Source organism: Columba livia, chromosome 18 (genome assembly GCF_036013475.1).
Source record: "Columba livia isolate bColLiv1 breed racing homer chromosome 18, bColLiv1.pat.W.v2, whole genome shotgun sequence".
Taxonomy (NCBI): Eukaryota; Metazoa; Chordata; class Aves; order Columbiformes; family Columbidae; genus Columba; species Columba livia.
This window is the reverse complement of record NC_088619.1, coordinates 6,608,472-6,624,216: the sequence shown is the minus strand read 5'-3', so window position 1 is coordinate 6,624,216 and position 15,745 is coordinate 6,608,472. Positions and strand designations below refer to the sequence as shown.

General features: G+C 43.8%; 1 protein-coding gene across 15 annotated transcripts in view; it reads left to right on the top strand.

Annotated features, from left to right (window-relative positions):
- The window catches only part of TNRC6C (trinucleotide repeat containing adaptor 6C), a 309,563-nt gene that overhangs the window by 264,566 nt on the left and 29,252 nt on the right, over positions 1–15,745 (top strand). For 14 of the 15 annotated variants that reach the window (XM_065034685.1, XM_065034694.1, XM_065034687.1 and 11 more), the window contains one exon: positions 10,481–13,072. In XM_065034685.1, the coding sequence (XP_064890757.1) occupies positions 10,481–13,072 (2,592 nt within the window). Of the gene's footprint in view, positions 1–4,607; positions 5,127–10,480; positions 13,073–15,745 lie in introns of those variants that run through there. The other variant, XM_021288586.2, reaches the window with a different exon arrangement.

Below are 15,745 nucleotides of genomic sequence, written 5' to 3'. Positions count from 1 at the left end.
TTATCTGCAATAAAACTCCTCTAACAGCTTTCACATTTCACATCACTTGACAAGGTGTTGGCCACAATTTGCAGAGCAGTTCTCTGTACAGCTCATCACTACACACGCTCTGCAGTGTGGCTGTGTAAATGTTTTCCTGCTAGCGGGATCACGTTTGATGTTATGCCATTTGTTAAAAATGAAGGAAATTACCAGTATTTGTTTTGATTACATCTTTTGCCAATAGTCTCATCAAGTTAGTGTTGCAAAGGGATGCTCAGGTACCACCAGAGGTTGCATGAGTGGTGCTTACATTTCTTGCCTCTTGTTTTTTTCCTCAGGGTTTGTTTAGCATTTGGTGGTGCTTGTTGTCTGGTACATGTCCCTGGAAATCAGGCAGTGTTGCCAAAGGTGGTATATGTGGCAGGTATATGTTTAGACAAAAGGAAAAAAGAATCATACAATACCAAAAATGTAGCAGTTAACATAGAGACAGGATTGCGCCAGAGCTGTCTGGATGTTCTCCTGAGTGATGAACATCTTCTGAATTGCGGTAATGGGAAAGTCTGAGAGAGGTGAGTCTCCACTAGTAAAGGGGTTTGTCTCCCATGTAGATTTTCAAAAATTCCGTATAATGCTATGAATATAGATGGAGAAGTGCCAAGCTCTGTGTAGCACAAATACGAGCATTATGAATGAAAAATGATGGTAAAAACTCATCAGTAAACTAATCTTTGGAATGAATTTTTCTGTATTGTGTATGTTATCTGACATCAGGCAGCAGAGCGTGAAAAATAAATCTGCTGCTTCAAATCTATTTGACAGTGATTAGAATTTTTCACTGGGAGAAGGAAAAATAGAAATCTGTAAAAGGATAAATAACTGAGGTGCCTTTATGGTTTTGCTGTCCTCACTTTCAAAGAGAGAGGCTGTGCAAAAGCATCATGACTCAAAGACCGTTGCTTTTGCTTTGGAATCGGCAGACCTGCATCCTGCCTGTCGAGGGCTGTGCTCCTAGTGATGGCCAGAAACATGAAGTGCCCGGGTGTCTGCGGGAAAAGGTCAGGAGACAAAGAGTCTGGCAAGTTGTTTAAAAGTGCAGATGGCAATTTTCTGCCAAAGCATGCGAGGAGCCCGAGTGGCAGGACCTGTCTCTGATGGCGGGGAAGTAAAAGGCAGAAAGCAACTAAGGTCAGAGTGACTGGGAGATAAGAGTTTAGTCCCGAGGAAGAGCAGCAAGGGAGTAACGTCGTGTGAAAATGATCAGGAAGCTGGATTTATACAGCTCAACAAACAGGTATCGCACTACAACAAACATGAAAAACAAAGTAGTTTGTAGATTTTAGGAAAAAAAACCCCAGAGAACAAAAAGACAACATTTTCTTAAGTCCATTATTGAAAGGAAGGCCAAGGGAACTGGTCTGACGTTCAGCAGGGAGAATCATTGATCAGTGGCATCAGGAATACTTCAAATTGTTTTCCCTTCATCTGTGAAGTAACGATTGACTTAGAACTGGGACTACAGTGAGTCAGAGTATGTAAGGAAAGAAAATATTTGAAATTGTCTAGAAGTGACGAAGTTCATAGTAGGCTACATTGAGGATGGGTTGCAGCAATCTGGCCTGCCAGCATTCTTTCAGAGTGCGAGAACGTGAAAACAGAAAATAAAACAACCAGTGTTAAAAGGTGAAAAAGGAGAGACTGGGGATTTACAGGTTCTAATCCTCTAGAATGATATTGGGAAAAAAAAAAATAATCAAAACAGCTATTTCTGTGAATTTAGAACTGTGCACGAGAGAAGAACAGAGCCAGCTTGGGTTTGTGGAGAGCAGGTCATGCCAAAGGAGGGTAGTTCCATCAGCACTGCGAAATGGGAGGGAAAGTCGTGTCCTAGAAGTCGACTTTGTGCTTTTAACAGGGCCTCAGAAGACTTTCTCGTGCTGGATGTGTGGTGATGAAAATATGTGGGAAGTATAAGATGAAACTACTGCAAGAAGTCTCACAGCTGCTCAGGGAGTTGCTATCAGTTCTTATTGGCAAAGTGAGAACATTTTGAGTGAGTGCAAATTTGTACTCTTTGATATATCCATCAATCTTTTGGCAATAAACAACAGCCTTCATTACCAAACTAGAGAAGAGTGCAAGGCAACTGTAAGGCAAAATTACAATATGGAATAGTGCTGGCAAAATTCTGTAGTTGAATGAGAGGTAAAGAAAAGTGAAAAGTTCTTTATTTTGGCCAGAGCAGCTCTGTACACAAATACAGTTACGTGAGTATCACACCGCAAAAACGGACCTGGAGTTGGTCACAGGGTAAACCAGATCAATGCTGTCATGCTGTTGAAGACAAATGTACTGAGGGAAATAAATACTGCTTTCCATGAGGCCCTTCTGATAAAGCCTCTGAATATTGAGTCCGGTTTGGGATACTGTGCTTTCAGAAGGAAGGGAAGAAGAGCAGAGGAATGCGACAGGAATGAGTAGAGATCTTGAAAAAGAGCCTTGCAAAGAGTGAAGGAATTGGAGGTACTAAGTCAAAGAAAGACTGGCATTAGAATTGCAGAAACACCTAAATGACTGCCACAAGGATGAAAATTATATGTTCTGTATGCCTGTGATGGATCAGATAAGAAGTAATGGGCTTAAATTTCAACAAGGAAGATGAAGGTTAGACATTAGGAAGAACGTGCCAAGATGAAAGCTGTCTTAGAAGTGAGCCAAAGCCCTGGGGAAGGTGCGGTCTCTGTTACCTGAGGGCTTCCTCGTTGGGTTGGTGAGTGTCACTGGTGTCAGGAGACCAGCTTAGACCCAGCCAGTGGTCTGCATGACCTCTCTAATCCCCTTTTTTAACTTTCAGGGCTGCAGTGGCACCTGGGCTTGAGTTTGCTCCCAAACTTTGGGGTGGGCTCTGTTGCTGCCTTGGGGTTCTGTGTTGCCTTCCTGTGTACCCTGCCTGGGAAACGGAGGCCTCTTGAATTTATAAGTGCCTGCCTCTGTAAATTGAAGTAGATTTCAGTAAGTTTACAATACGAATAAGAAAAATAGAAGCAACGTGTGAATGTGTCTTATGTTCTCTTCCAGCTTTGACATACCATCTTAACTAATGAAAATTTCAATCATGCATAGCTGATATAAAGGAATATAACAATCCACAATAATATTTTGATTTTAAAGTTATTTCAAAATTGACTCTCCAGCACAGTTTCTAGTTGCATTTGAAATAGTTTTCTAAATTAAAACAAAACCAAGCAGATTTGATTTTCACTCATCTGTTGTTCTTAAAATGAGGTTAAACCCGTCCAGTATTTAGAGACTATTGCAAAGAAACATGTCTTCAGAAGGAAACCAACTATTTTCAGGAGTACTTTAGTGGAACAGTTCTTGAGCCAAGAATAGCAGCAGCGATTGTGCTTTGGTAGTGAAGTGGCAGCAATTCTGAGAATGCAGCCAGACCTTTAAAGAGACATGAGTTGTGTGCAGCCCAGTGCAAGAGGGTGACACTGCTCAGGTGAACACCTGACAAGAATTGAAACAGCAAATTTAAAACGTTCTCTGCTTACTGTGTAATTAATATGTATTTGGGGCAGATAGGAGGAGGAGGAAGAGCAAAGAAGTGAGCAGGGGAAATAGTTGTGAGAGAGTGTATTACACATACTGAAAGCTTGTGTGTAAATGATCCTTTGGGATTTGTATATATGCATTGAAAAAAGTTATCTACATGTGTTCTTATAGAATTTGTGATGAAAACATTTATCTCCCCCCACCACCACCTTCTGTTCACACTCTGCGTGTTCAAATGTCTCAAAGAGAACTAGCCCTCTCCAGCCTGCGGCTGGGAAAATATGGTGGGTCCCCGCTTCTGCAGGAGGCTGGGAGTGCCCTGATCTGTGGTGTTTGGGGCAGTTTTCAGTGTTTATAAACAGCCGCGCCTTTGATTAATACGCTCGCATGTTTGCCACTTAGATCTTTTTGCGATAGAGGCAGGGAAGTCATTAGGGGCTTGGCAGCAGGCCTGTGTGCAGCTGGGGCTGCTGCTCCCCCAATGAGGCCGGAGCTGCCGAGGGGCTGGTGGTGGGGCAGGCAGGAGGCGTCAGTGGGGCAGGAGCTGTTGGCGAGGCAGGCAGGAGGTGTCGATGGGGCAGGGGCTGTCAGTGGGGCGGGCAGGAAGTGTTGGGGAAGGCAGGAGCTGTTAGGGCAGGCAGGAGGTGCTGATGGGGGAGGAGGTGTCAGTGGGGCAGGCAGGAGGTGTTGGTGGGTCAGGCAGGAGGACACTGGGCAGGAGCTGTTGGTGGGGCAGGCAGGAGGTGTCTGTGGGACAGGAGCTGTTGGTAGGGCAGGCAGGGGGTGTTGGTGGGGAAGGCAGGAGCTGTTGGTAGGGCAGGCAGGAGGTGTTGATGGGAGAGGAGGTGTCAGTGGGGCAGGCAGGAGGTGTCGGTGGGACAGGAGCTGTTGGTAGGGCAGGCAGGGGGTGTTGGTGGGACAAGAGCTGTCTGTGGGGCGGGCAGGAGGGGTCGGTGGGGCAGGCAGAAGCTGTCAGTGGGGCTGCAGGAGGTGTCAGTGGGGCGGGCAGGGGGTGTTGGTGGAGCAGGCAGGGGGTGGCCGTGGGGCAGGAGGTGGCCATGGGGCAGGACGACGCGGGGCAGGAGGCGGGAGCCGCTGCCCGTGCAGGCGGTCGGCAGCGCCCGCGTCTTCTCTTGGCTGACTTTCAAAAACAGAAGAAAAGCAGCCAGGCTGCTAATTGTAGCTGGGTCCTGAAGTGAAAATGTTTTGTGACAGTTGAAAGAATTTAAAGAGGAAGGAAGATCGGTTTAGTGTCAGCTGCAATTAGATAATCAAAGCTTAAAAACCCCACTCTGTTGATACCTTCACCTAGAGCGGGGGAGCGGAGCGAGGGAAGGGGGAGGAGGGCTGTGCGTGGAAAGGGCATTTCCACAGCCAGTGCAGCCGAGGCCCGAGCTCGCTCGCAGGTTGTCTGGGCGCTCGCTCGCACAGAGCGATTTTCTTGGCAGCTCTACAGGATGAGGCTCACACTGTACACAGCCGACATATTGAAGCCGAGAGCCCTGGAGAACGTAGATGCAGGAGTAGAAACAGCTCTGCACACAATGTAGCGTCTCCTAGGATGGTTGGGCGACTCCTTTCTTCAGGTATTTTATTACCCATCAGCCCTTTTTAGAGCCAAAAAAAAAAAAAAAAAAGGAAAGTAACCCTAACCCTGAGAAAATAGCGTCTGCTTCTGTTAAATCAATTTATTACATAACATTTCAGAGCGAGCGCAGCAGCACAGCGTCCTAAGCTTTTGGCTGCGTTTCAGGTTTGATAAAATGGCGTCTTCGCAGCGAGCTGCTTGCTAAAGATACATTGCACTGAGCAGAAAAATGCTATTATTTGATGTTTTCTACTGCTGCTTTTGTTTCGGAGAGGTAGCACGTAGTGAAATCTCTACTAATCATGAAAAATGTTTAGTTTTGCTTGTGCTCTTAATGCATTTAAAAGCTTTCAGCGTCAGAGGAAAGGAACTACATTTTAATGTTGTGGTGCAGAAAATTAAAACAGGATAATAGGCTTTCCCTCTTGTGTACTTAACTATGGTTTAGTTTTAAAATAAAGCAAGCTGCTTTATTCAGTGCTTCCATCTCTTTTCTGTCTTTCCACATTATGTACGCGGTTCGAGATTTCAGCTTGCTAACATCTGTGGGGCTTGCTGTAAGTCCGCTTTGTAAGTGCCTTCAAACAGATGACGGCTTTGAAATGTGTCCCTTGCCTCAACCAACACCTAGAGCTGGATGTAGCAGGCAGCCTGAAATATTAGCACGACAATTCCCAGATTTTCTGCTTTATTTTATTTTAGTCTTTAGAATAGGTGCTTGTATCATCTTTTTGTCTTAGGAATTAACCTACATTTGATCCAGCACTTAAAATGTTTCTGGAAATTCTTATTTAATTCAAACTTTAAAAAAAAAATATATATATAGTCTTTTAAAGATTGCTCATGTTGAATTGAAAACTGTTTCTTTTGGGGAGAGAAAGTATTTTGCCCTTTTTTCCTGATTTCCTGCTGGCAATCACTAACCTTTGTGTGACAAGTAAAACCCCCAGCAGGGCTGTCACTGGCCCTGGGGATTTTTCTGTCTCCTGCGTGTCAAAGCAAACAGCGCTGGCCGTAATCTGTGCTTTGGGCAGGACGGGACGAGCCAATGTACCTGGGTGCTGTTACACTGACCAACATGAGCTGAAAAATAAAACTGGGAGTAAGAGAGAGAGTCAGTATTAGCTCTGATTTAAAATCGGACGGGCAAAACTTATTATTAATGTGGTTCTCATTAAAAGTTTATCCCAGGCTTTGCCATTGCTCACCCCCTCCATACTTCAGCTCCTAAATCAGCTGAGAGTTATGTTATAGTTGAGGATGCAGAATTTTACCGAGCAGCATTTGAACTAATGACAGTAATGGAAGTTCTGAAGATGCAGTTTCTTTTAGCTCTGCTGAATGAATAAAAATGAAAAATATTATTGTAAATGACATTTTCAGAGGAGAATTGAAGCTTTGGGGAAACTGCTTGTGCAGGCAAAGTGTTTTGCCTGTCTACGAAATGAACAGCTTCTCCCGTTTCACTCCACTCATACTTTACATTTGTAATCTATGTAAACATCAAACTGATTTTGTAAGCGATTATTCATGTTCATTAGCAAACATAGCCAAAAATGTTTTCTATTTTTAATACGTACTAAATTGAAGTTGGTGTTGGGTACAGTGTAGAATAACACCAGCAATCTCCTCCCAGCTCATTAAGGATATTATTTGAAAAACAAAATAAAATACAGCCCTCATGCTTATTGGTAGCGCTGGTGCATTTTTCAGGTAGCGTGTATGATTGCAATTTGACAGAAGTTATATGCTTGTTTCAAACAACTTAGAGCTGTTATTCGCAGATTAATTTTTCCTTCCTGATTGCTGAAGAAATGTTGTTAATCAAGGGAACCCATATTTTTTTAGAAAAGATGCATAATTAAGGTTTTGAAACACAAAGTTGTAATTTCAAACTCTATTTCACTTTGCGCTGTACCTGCGCCAGGATTTCCTGACACCGAATACCTGCGGTTCCCGTTCCTGAGGTTTTGGTTAAAGTCTTTGCTGGGTTCAGAGGAAGGGTAGAAGTGCTTCGGGTGGGCTGCGGTGCCTTGCGTCTGACCTTTGCCTGCATACAGAGCAACTGATTCTTAAGAATCATTTTGCTAAATGTGTTTCCCACTTCTGTCTTAACAGCTTTGAAAATAAAATACTGGCAATTTTTATGAAGAGTTGCTTTCTTAGAAAGTTGCAGGAAATTTCGGTGTTCAAAAAAACCAACCAACCAACCAAAAAATTTTCTAGATTGAATAACCTAAAATATTTTTCTTTCATTGTTTTTCCCTGCTGTTTAAAGTCCTTATGGATTAAGTAGGACTGTGCTACTCTTTGGTTATTTAAATTATAGGAATGATCTTGTAACCTGGAGAAAATGGAAAATCTTTTGGTTATTTGCTTGTAGAGACGGGAATATAGAAAGTTCTCTCTTCAGCAGAGTCAGTTTTTGCACCTTTCTCTTTAGATTGTGATTATTTTTCCTTTATCTGTCCTGTTTCTTCCAAGTTTTAGAGCGGCAGCCTTGGTGTTAGAACTAATTGTTCCAGTAACTGTTTGGACACGGCGCAGTTGTTGCATGCGCTGCTTATTTTATGTCACCTCAAATTTATTGTAATTCCTGTCAAAGTAACCATGTTCTGATCAGTGAGTGATTATTGTTGGGGGTATAGTCTGAATCTCAGTAACAGGAACTATGCGGCCAGTACGCAAAAAGGAGCAATTATGAGTTGCAAACCAAAAGCGAAGGGGTAAGAGCTGCTGCCTCACCAGATGTACGTGGTGCGATACTGTGATGTGCTTATCCCAGCTGAGACCCTTGGCCGTTTTCTGCTTTTAACATGGGCATCTCTTGGTCTTCATAGTTCTTACCTCTCATAATTTTGTTTTCTTCTCTTTTATGCGACTGCTCTTCAAAATCCTGGAATCATATTTAATGAATCATTTTGCTCCCTACTCTCAGGGGTCTTTCTAAGCTGTTTTGTCGTCTTCCTCTTCCAATCCCACCCCTTCCCTTTACTTTGTCTCCTGGCTGCTCTCAAACTTGAGCATCACTTTAACCACCATCCCTGGGGGAGAGGGTAAAGAGAAAGCAGTGATTAAACAAGCAGCTCTCTTCCATCTCATTGATCCTAGTGCCATTTTTGTGGGGTTTGAGACATCTTCCTCTGTGCTCTTGATCCTTCTTCCCACACCTGCCCTGCACAGACACTCTTGCCTTGAGCAGCACCATCCTGCTCCCTGGCACTCGCACATGTAGCTTAGATTTCAGCATTGACAAGACCTTTTTGTTGGAACAATGTATTTCAAGCCGCTTTTAAACCTTTCTGTCACGTCTGAACTGTAGTGCTGAATCTCACCACCCACAGTGTTGAAAAAAATCTCACATAACTCTTCTTATCTGGTTCCTTGCTTGCCTCAACTTCTTATCTTCTGGCCTGGCCTGCCGCGGCTTTTTTCCTTTGTTCGTTTCTGTTCTGCTAAGAATGCCGCTTGGCTCATTTTTCTGACCCTGTTGACCCTTTTTAAAGTTGTTTGAATGGCTTTCTTTCACCTTCTGTGCCTTATCTGGGATTCTCGTCTCTATTTAACACCTGTGCAGCAAACCTGGGTTATCAGGTAAATTTTCAACCTACTTCCTTAGCTCTGTAATGTAACCGGTCGACTTTATCCACGACTAACTTTTCCTTTCTAGCGGTTGCACATAGGGGAGAGAATCCAGGTAAATCCATGTGGCTCCTTTCACCTTCTCTTTTGGATTTGTCACATGCTTTTCAATTATTTAGCTCTTTTTGTTGGGCTTTTCCTGGCATCATGAGATGGGTGATGAGCTAAGACTCTTTTTCTTTCTCTGACATTCATACTTTGCCTTCAATTGATTTATGTTAAAAAAACAAGCAAGCCGCACTCTTTCCTGGTTTAGTGTGTTCTTTCTTCATCTTGATAAATCTTCAGGAGGCAACCAAGTAATCACCCCTCTCGTGTGAAAAGCTACAGGTGAAATGTGTGAATAAGAAGACTTTGTCAAAGAGAGAGGACTTTTTATATTCTTGGGACAATTTTCTGCAGTATTAGAACACCTCTAACTGGAGGCAGTTAGGAGAGCTAATCACACCAAAATATTTGTGATTTAAATGAAAGCATATTAGGCATCTACAGCTTATTTGGGAGGTTTGTTGCATCCATCTTCCCCACAAAATATTCTTCGTATTAAAAGAATAAAAAATAAGAAGTAATCTTTCTACAGATTTACAGCAAGTAAAAATTAATGAGATCCACAATTTTTAACTTACATGTACGAAGTTTTGTCATTTATTTAGACAAGCAGTTAAGAGGACCTGTTCTGTCAATTATCTCTAATGTACATCCCTAGGATCAGACTGAATTAATTGCTATAAAACTATCAAAAGAAACTAAAAGGAGTAATCTGTACTAGAAATTGTGTAGAGAACGATCAGGATAGAAAGTAAACGCAAAAACTTGACCTAAGCTTGTGTTAAGCATGAGATGTGTCTTCCAGTTTTATTTTGTACTGTAGCGAGCAATGCGGATGCTCAAAAGCTTTTGTTTAAGTTTTTGGATGAGCATCTATGTTTGAGGATGTGGGAGATGCTCAGAAAAGATTGCGTTCTAACTATCTTACAACCTAGCATTGATTTTCATTGGTTTGGGGGGAAACTGGACTGTATCTGCAAGTGCGAAAGAATGTTTAAACTGCACGTAAATCATAAGTTTCTTGACAAAACTGTTATTTAGAAATGCTCAAGTTCTCTGCTAAAATGTAAGTTATAGTAGTGGTGTTTAAGTGTATAACTGACACTGAAGGTAGCTGTCAGTATTTGCTCCTTTATTTGCAGGAAGGGTTGAAAACCTAAATGCAGTATGAATTTAATGTGTTGAGTGTGATGGGCATGTGGATGTAATATCTAACGCCAGGCAGACATTTTACATATTGTATTGGATGCGCTTTCTTTGTGCTTCTCTGAAAAATGAGAATTGAATCAAAGTAGATGTAAGAGTCTGCTAGATATATTTTTCTGTTGTTTTTTTTTTCCAAATTTGCTTTTTAGGTTTTTCACACAGGTTGGTGTATTTGCTATCCTTATTTATTGCCTGCTCGTCATGGTTACTAATATACTGAGGGATACAAAACACTCTTGTTGCTTTGTTCTGAAGCTGAATGGTTCCATTATTTTAATTGAGACTTTTGCCAGATTTAAAAAAAAAAAGAGCATCATGCTTTATTGTGGTGAGGAAAATTACTATATTATGTTAGAGAATGTAGTCTGAATTTTAGCAGAATGCAGTGCTGTGCGTAGCGATGTAAAATAGTGCTTGAACAGTGGACTCATTCTGAACCTTGTTGGATCCTTTCAGATCTCAGCCACAGTGGATTGGGAGACCATTATGAGAATTCCCACTGGGGACAGCAGCCCGCTTTCAGGAGTGAAGGCAACTGCAGCTGGGATAAAGTGATAATAGACAGGACTGACAAGGAAGCGTGGCCTTCCATTACCGGAGCTGAGACTGAGTCTGCCTCAGAATGTACTACAGACACTGACTCTGCCTCCAACTGTGGCTCAGAGAACAGTAGCATGGCTACAGGGAGTGCCCAAGGCAACTTCACTGGACATACAAAGAAAACTAATGGCAATAATGGCGCCAACGGAGCACTCGTCCAAAGCACTTCGAACCAGAGTGCCCTTGGAGCTGGTGGAGCCAATGGTAACGGCAACTCGGCCAGAGTGTGGGGGGTGGCCGGGGGCTCCGGCTCTGGCCTAGCTCACTGCTCTGCCAGCGGTGGGGATGGAAAGATGGACAACATGATGGGAGATGGTAGAAGTCAGAACTGCTGGGGTGCTTCCAACTCGAATGCTGGCATTAATCTTAACCTTAACCCTAATGCCAATCCAGCTGCCTGGCCTGTACTTGGACATGAAGGAACTGTGGGAGCAGGCAACCCTTCCAGTATTTGCAGTCCGGTCAGTGCCATAGGTCAGAACATGGGCAACCAGAATGGGAACCCAACAGGCACCTTAGGTGCTTGGGGAAACTTGCTGCCGCAAGAGAGCACAGAACCACAAACGTCCACTTCTCAGAATGTGTCTTTCAGCGTACAACCTCAGAACCTTAACACTGATGGACCAAATAACACTAACCCCATGAACTCTTCACCAAACCCTATCAATGCAATGCAGACAAACGGACTGCCGAACTGGGGGATGGCTGTTGGTATGGGGGCCATCATCCCGCCCCACCTGCAAGGCCTTCCTGGTGCTAACGGAACATCAGTTTCTCAAGTCAGTGGGGGCAGTGGTGAAGGAATGGGCAGTTCAGTGTGGGGGATGTCCCCAGGTAATCCTGCCACAGGAAACAGCAATTCTGGGTTCAGTCAGGGGAATGGAGACACTGTGAACTCAGCATTAAGTGCTAAACAAAATGGATCCAGCAGTGCTGCGCAAAAGGAAGGAAACGGCGCGAGCGCCTGGGACTCGGGGCCTCCTTCTGGTCCCGGGGTGCTCGCGTGGGGCAGGGGCGGTGGCAACAGCAGCGTGGGCAGTATGCATTCTGGAGCTTGGGGCCACCCCAACCGTAGCACCAGTAACGGGGTGAATGGTGAATGGGGCAAGCCCCCCAACCAGCATTCCAATAGCGACATCAATGGGAAAGGATCAACAGGGTGGGATGGCTCTAGTGTTAGCAGTCCGAATCCTGCCATGCAGCAGGGCAACGAACAAATGAACTCTTGGGCCAAAGCTGCAGCATCTGGCACCACAGCTAGCGAAGGGAGTAACGACAGCGGCGGGAGTCAAAACGAAGGCAGTACTGGGAGGGAGGGGGCTGGAGAGGGCAGGAGGAGAGACAAAGGGATGATAGACCAAGGGCAAATTCAGTTGCCAAGAAATGACCTTGACCCCAGGGTCCTGTCCAATACGGGGTGGGGACAGACCCCTGTAAAGCAAAACACTGCCTGGGAATTTGAAGAGTCCCCAAGGTCTGAACGCAAGAATGACAATGGAACAGAGGCCTGGGGTTGTGCAGCTACTCAATCTTCAAACTCAGGGGGGAAGAACGATGGGTCCATCATGAACAGTACAAATACCTCTTCAGTATCTGGGTGGGTCAACTCTCCACCGGCAGCTGTTCCAACAAATACAGGTTGGGGAGACAATAACAACAAAGCACCAAACGGCCCAGGGGGGTGGGGAGAGTCAGCAAGCTCTACTACTGTTAATAATGCTGCTGCTGCCAAAAGCGGCCACGCTTGGAGTGGGACCGCAAATCAGGAGGACAAATCACCCACCTGGGGTGAACCTCAGAAACCCAAATCTCAAAACTGGGGAGATGGACAGAAATCAAATCCAAGCTGGACTTCAGGAGGTGGAGACTGGACAGATTCATCATCTGTTCCTGGACACTTGGGTGATGGGAAGAAGAATGGATCTGGATGGGATTCTGACAATAGATCGGGGTCTGGTTGGAACGATTCCACAAGGTCTGGGACCAGCGGGTGGGGAAATGGCACAAACAGCAAGGCTAATACAGGTACAAGTTGGGGGGAATCTTTAAAGCCGGGCCCCCAACAAAACTGGGCTAATAAACCCCAGGACAACAATGTGAGTAACTGGGGAGGAGCTGCTTCTGTCAAACAGACGGGGTCGGGGTGGGTTGGTGGGCCAGTGCCAGCCAAACAAAAAGAGAACTGTGAGGCAACTGGCTGGGAAGAGCCATCTCCGCCGTCCATTCGCCGCAAGATGGAAATCGATGATGGTACCTCAGCTTGGGGCGACCCAAATTACAACAACAACAAGACTGTAAACATGTGGGATAGAAATAATCCTATAATTCAGAGCAGTACCACAACCAATACCACCACCACTAGCACCATTATCAACACAAATATGGTTGAACCTCAGCCATCGCACCAGTCAAGTGCCCAGCCGAACCGGTCCCCGCTGCTTGGTCCAGGTATGAAAATAGTTTTATAATATACTTTATGCCAGTATTGATTACTGAAGGCTGTCTGGCCTGATCACTGTGTAGTTACCCATCCTGTATTTATGTCATACAATAAGTTCATTCATTTACTCTGAAGCAGTGTTAACTTTTGTCTTGAGGACAGAACTGTGGAACCCAACACGCAAGCTTGTACAGTCCAGTGAATGTGAGAAAGGCTTGAAACAACACCCAGTCAGAACCATGCCTGGATCCTTGCATTGCTGATCCATATTTATCTCTTTAGGCCTTCTACAGTTCTTGGCATTTTCTTGTAGTTCAACCACCTGAGAGTTCGAGGTCGTCTTGCTGCTTTTTTCACTTATTTGTTTCTGTTACCATGTCTTGGGCTTTGTTCTTGTTTAGACACCGTGCATCTGTTTCTTTTCTATAAACCATATTTCTTGGCAACAGATGTTTTTCAACAACCGCATGAATCTAGGTTGTTGCTGTTCCTCTGTTATCTTTTATGAAGAAACAGTTCTCTTCCATAGTTCAGGTCTCCAGCTCGTGTAGTATCCTGGACTTCCGTGCGATTCTTATAAAGCCGGATTGGTTAAAGATGTTAATATTCAGGGTGGCTGGGAAAAGGCATTCTGACTTCAGCTGGGTTCCAAAGAAAGTTTTAAGCATTTAGGGATTTTTCTAATCGAAGATGAGATGCTGTTGTAGACAAGCAGCAAGGAATAAAAATGGGGGAGAAAAATGAGAGAAATGCTTAGGAGGGAGGTATTGAAATGAAAGTTACCAGCAGCCCTGCCGTGTATCATGACCACAGACTTCTCAAACTAAATCCAGTCTTGCAACGCACTTTATAATTCTTCACTGGATTTTGTCTCCAGGTTTTTGTTTCGTCTTGGTCATGGCTAAATATTGACTTTTTTACTGTCTTTTTCTCCAAGTGGGATTTGTTCTACTGCTCTTATTTCCATCATTTTTCTCTTTGATGTTTTGAAATAATTCAAACTTTAATGTCTGTGTAAAAATAGTCTCATGTTCCCTACTCTGGTCAAATATTTTAATAGTTGAGTGTATCTATTTTAATAAAACAACATGTTCTCCAGAAAGAGAAATCTTTAAATAGGTTTGTACTTGTCAGTGCGACACACGCAATCTGTAATTCCTTTACTTTAGACTTATTTCATCCATATTTAAAACTTTACCCATGAAGCTGACAATTGAAATTTCTGATCTGTAGTGGAGGTATCATGAAAGTGGGGGTTTGTTTGGTTTTGGGTGGTGTGTTTTTTTTTCATTAAGCTGATTTTTGGATCATTACATGTGTGCTTGTAAAACTGGTCACATACAGCAAGGTATTGTTTATGCTGTTCAAATAATCTAACACCTTGCAGAGCAAAGTTTACTGCTTTGCCAGGCACTTTATGGTTCCCTGTTACTCAGGGAATATCATTAATAAGAAGCCCTGGATTCCGTTCTGTATTAGCTCTAAGATGGCACAGTTGCACATCCTGAAAGCAAAGAAGTGGATTTTGATGTTGCTGTACATCGAGTTTGCTGTTCACAAAGGAGTAACAGTCCCTTTTGACTTTTAAGTTTATACTGTATTAGTTTAGAAACGGAGGCCAAGTTACAGTCTTGTTATTCAAGTTGTCACCCAGCCCCAGAAGTTCTCAAAATTCTTTTGAATACAGAACTTAAAAGCTGTTGATGGGAAGCAGATGTTGGTACGCGCTTGATGGTAATGCATAATGCTCTAAGGAGTTTCTTTTCTATTGAAAAAAAGAAAAGATAGAATATGTGATAAACATAATCCTTTCTGGTATAGGAGCTTGCTTCCAAACCAGTGGTGAGTTTAGGAAGATGAGCAGAAAGCTAGTGCTTCGGATTTAGATTCAATTTTAATCTAAATTACTTGTGTGTTATTCTTTTAACTCTTGCAACTTTGATACGAAGGCAATAAGAAGTGAGAAAATGTTTTCCAAAAAGGGATGATTAGAGATTTCTGGGTCCCAAACAGCACCAGGTCCTTCCTCCACGTGCTGAGGAGGGGACTCAGTGCTCTCCTTTTCCCCTTAGGCAGGTTCCAACCACCATCCTCCAGCTGAGAAAAGAAACAATGAAAGATAATGTAGGCTTCCCTGCGGAGATTTTGGGTCAAAAATGAAGGTCTTTGTGGTTCCTAAAGAGCAAGGAGCTTGAGTTTTAAAAATCTGAACCAGGTCTAAATTCCGAAAGCTCTGAACATCTCCCTGTTCCTTTCAGAATCCAGTGCCATTGTCTCAGTGCGACTTCTGTGCCATTCACAGCATGAAATTTATGTGAAACACTGATTATAAGGGATGCGGTTTCCTTGCTTCGAACTTTGGGCAGAGCGGATTTGAAACCAGATGAGTTTTGAGCTCCGTTAGGGTGCTCGTGTGCGAGAACCTGAAATCGTGTTGTGGGTGCTCAGCCCTGGGACAGCCGGGGGATGCCCAGAGACCTGCCCTCGGTTTTCAAACAAGGGTGGAAGCCGAGTAAGAGCGTCCCTAGCGCTGGAAGGTGTGGAGCCCCAGCGCATGAACTGGAATACCTTTCAAAACACAAAGACTTGAAAGGTTAAGGGTTACAGGTGACTCTTAAATACATATATATAACCCTCCCTTTTACACACACCCTGCCCACCAGATTATGTATTTTCTATTA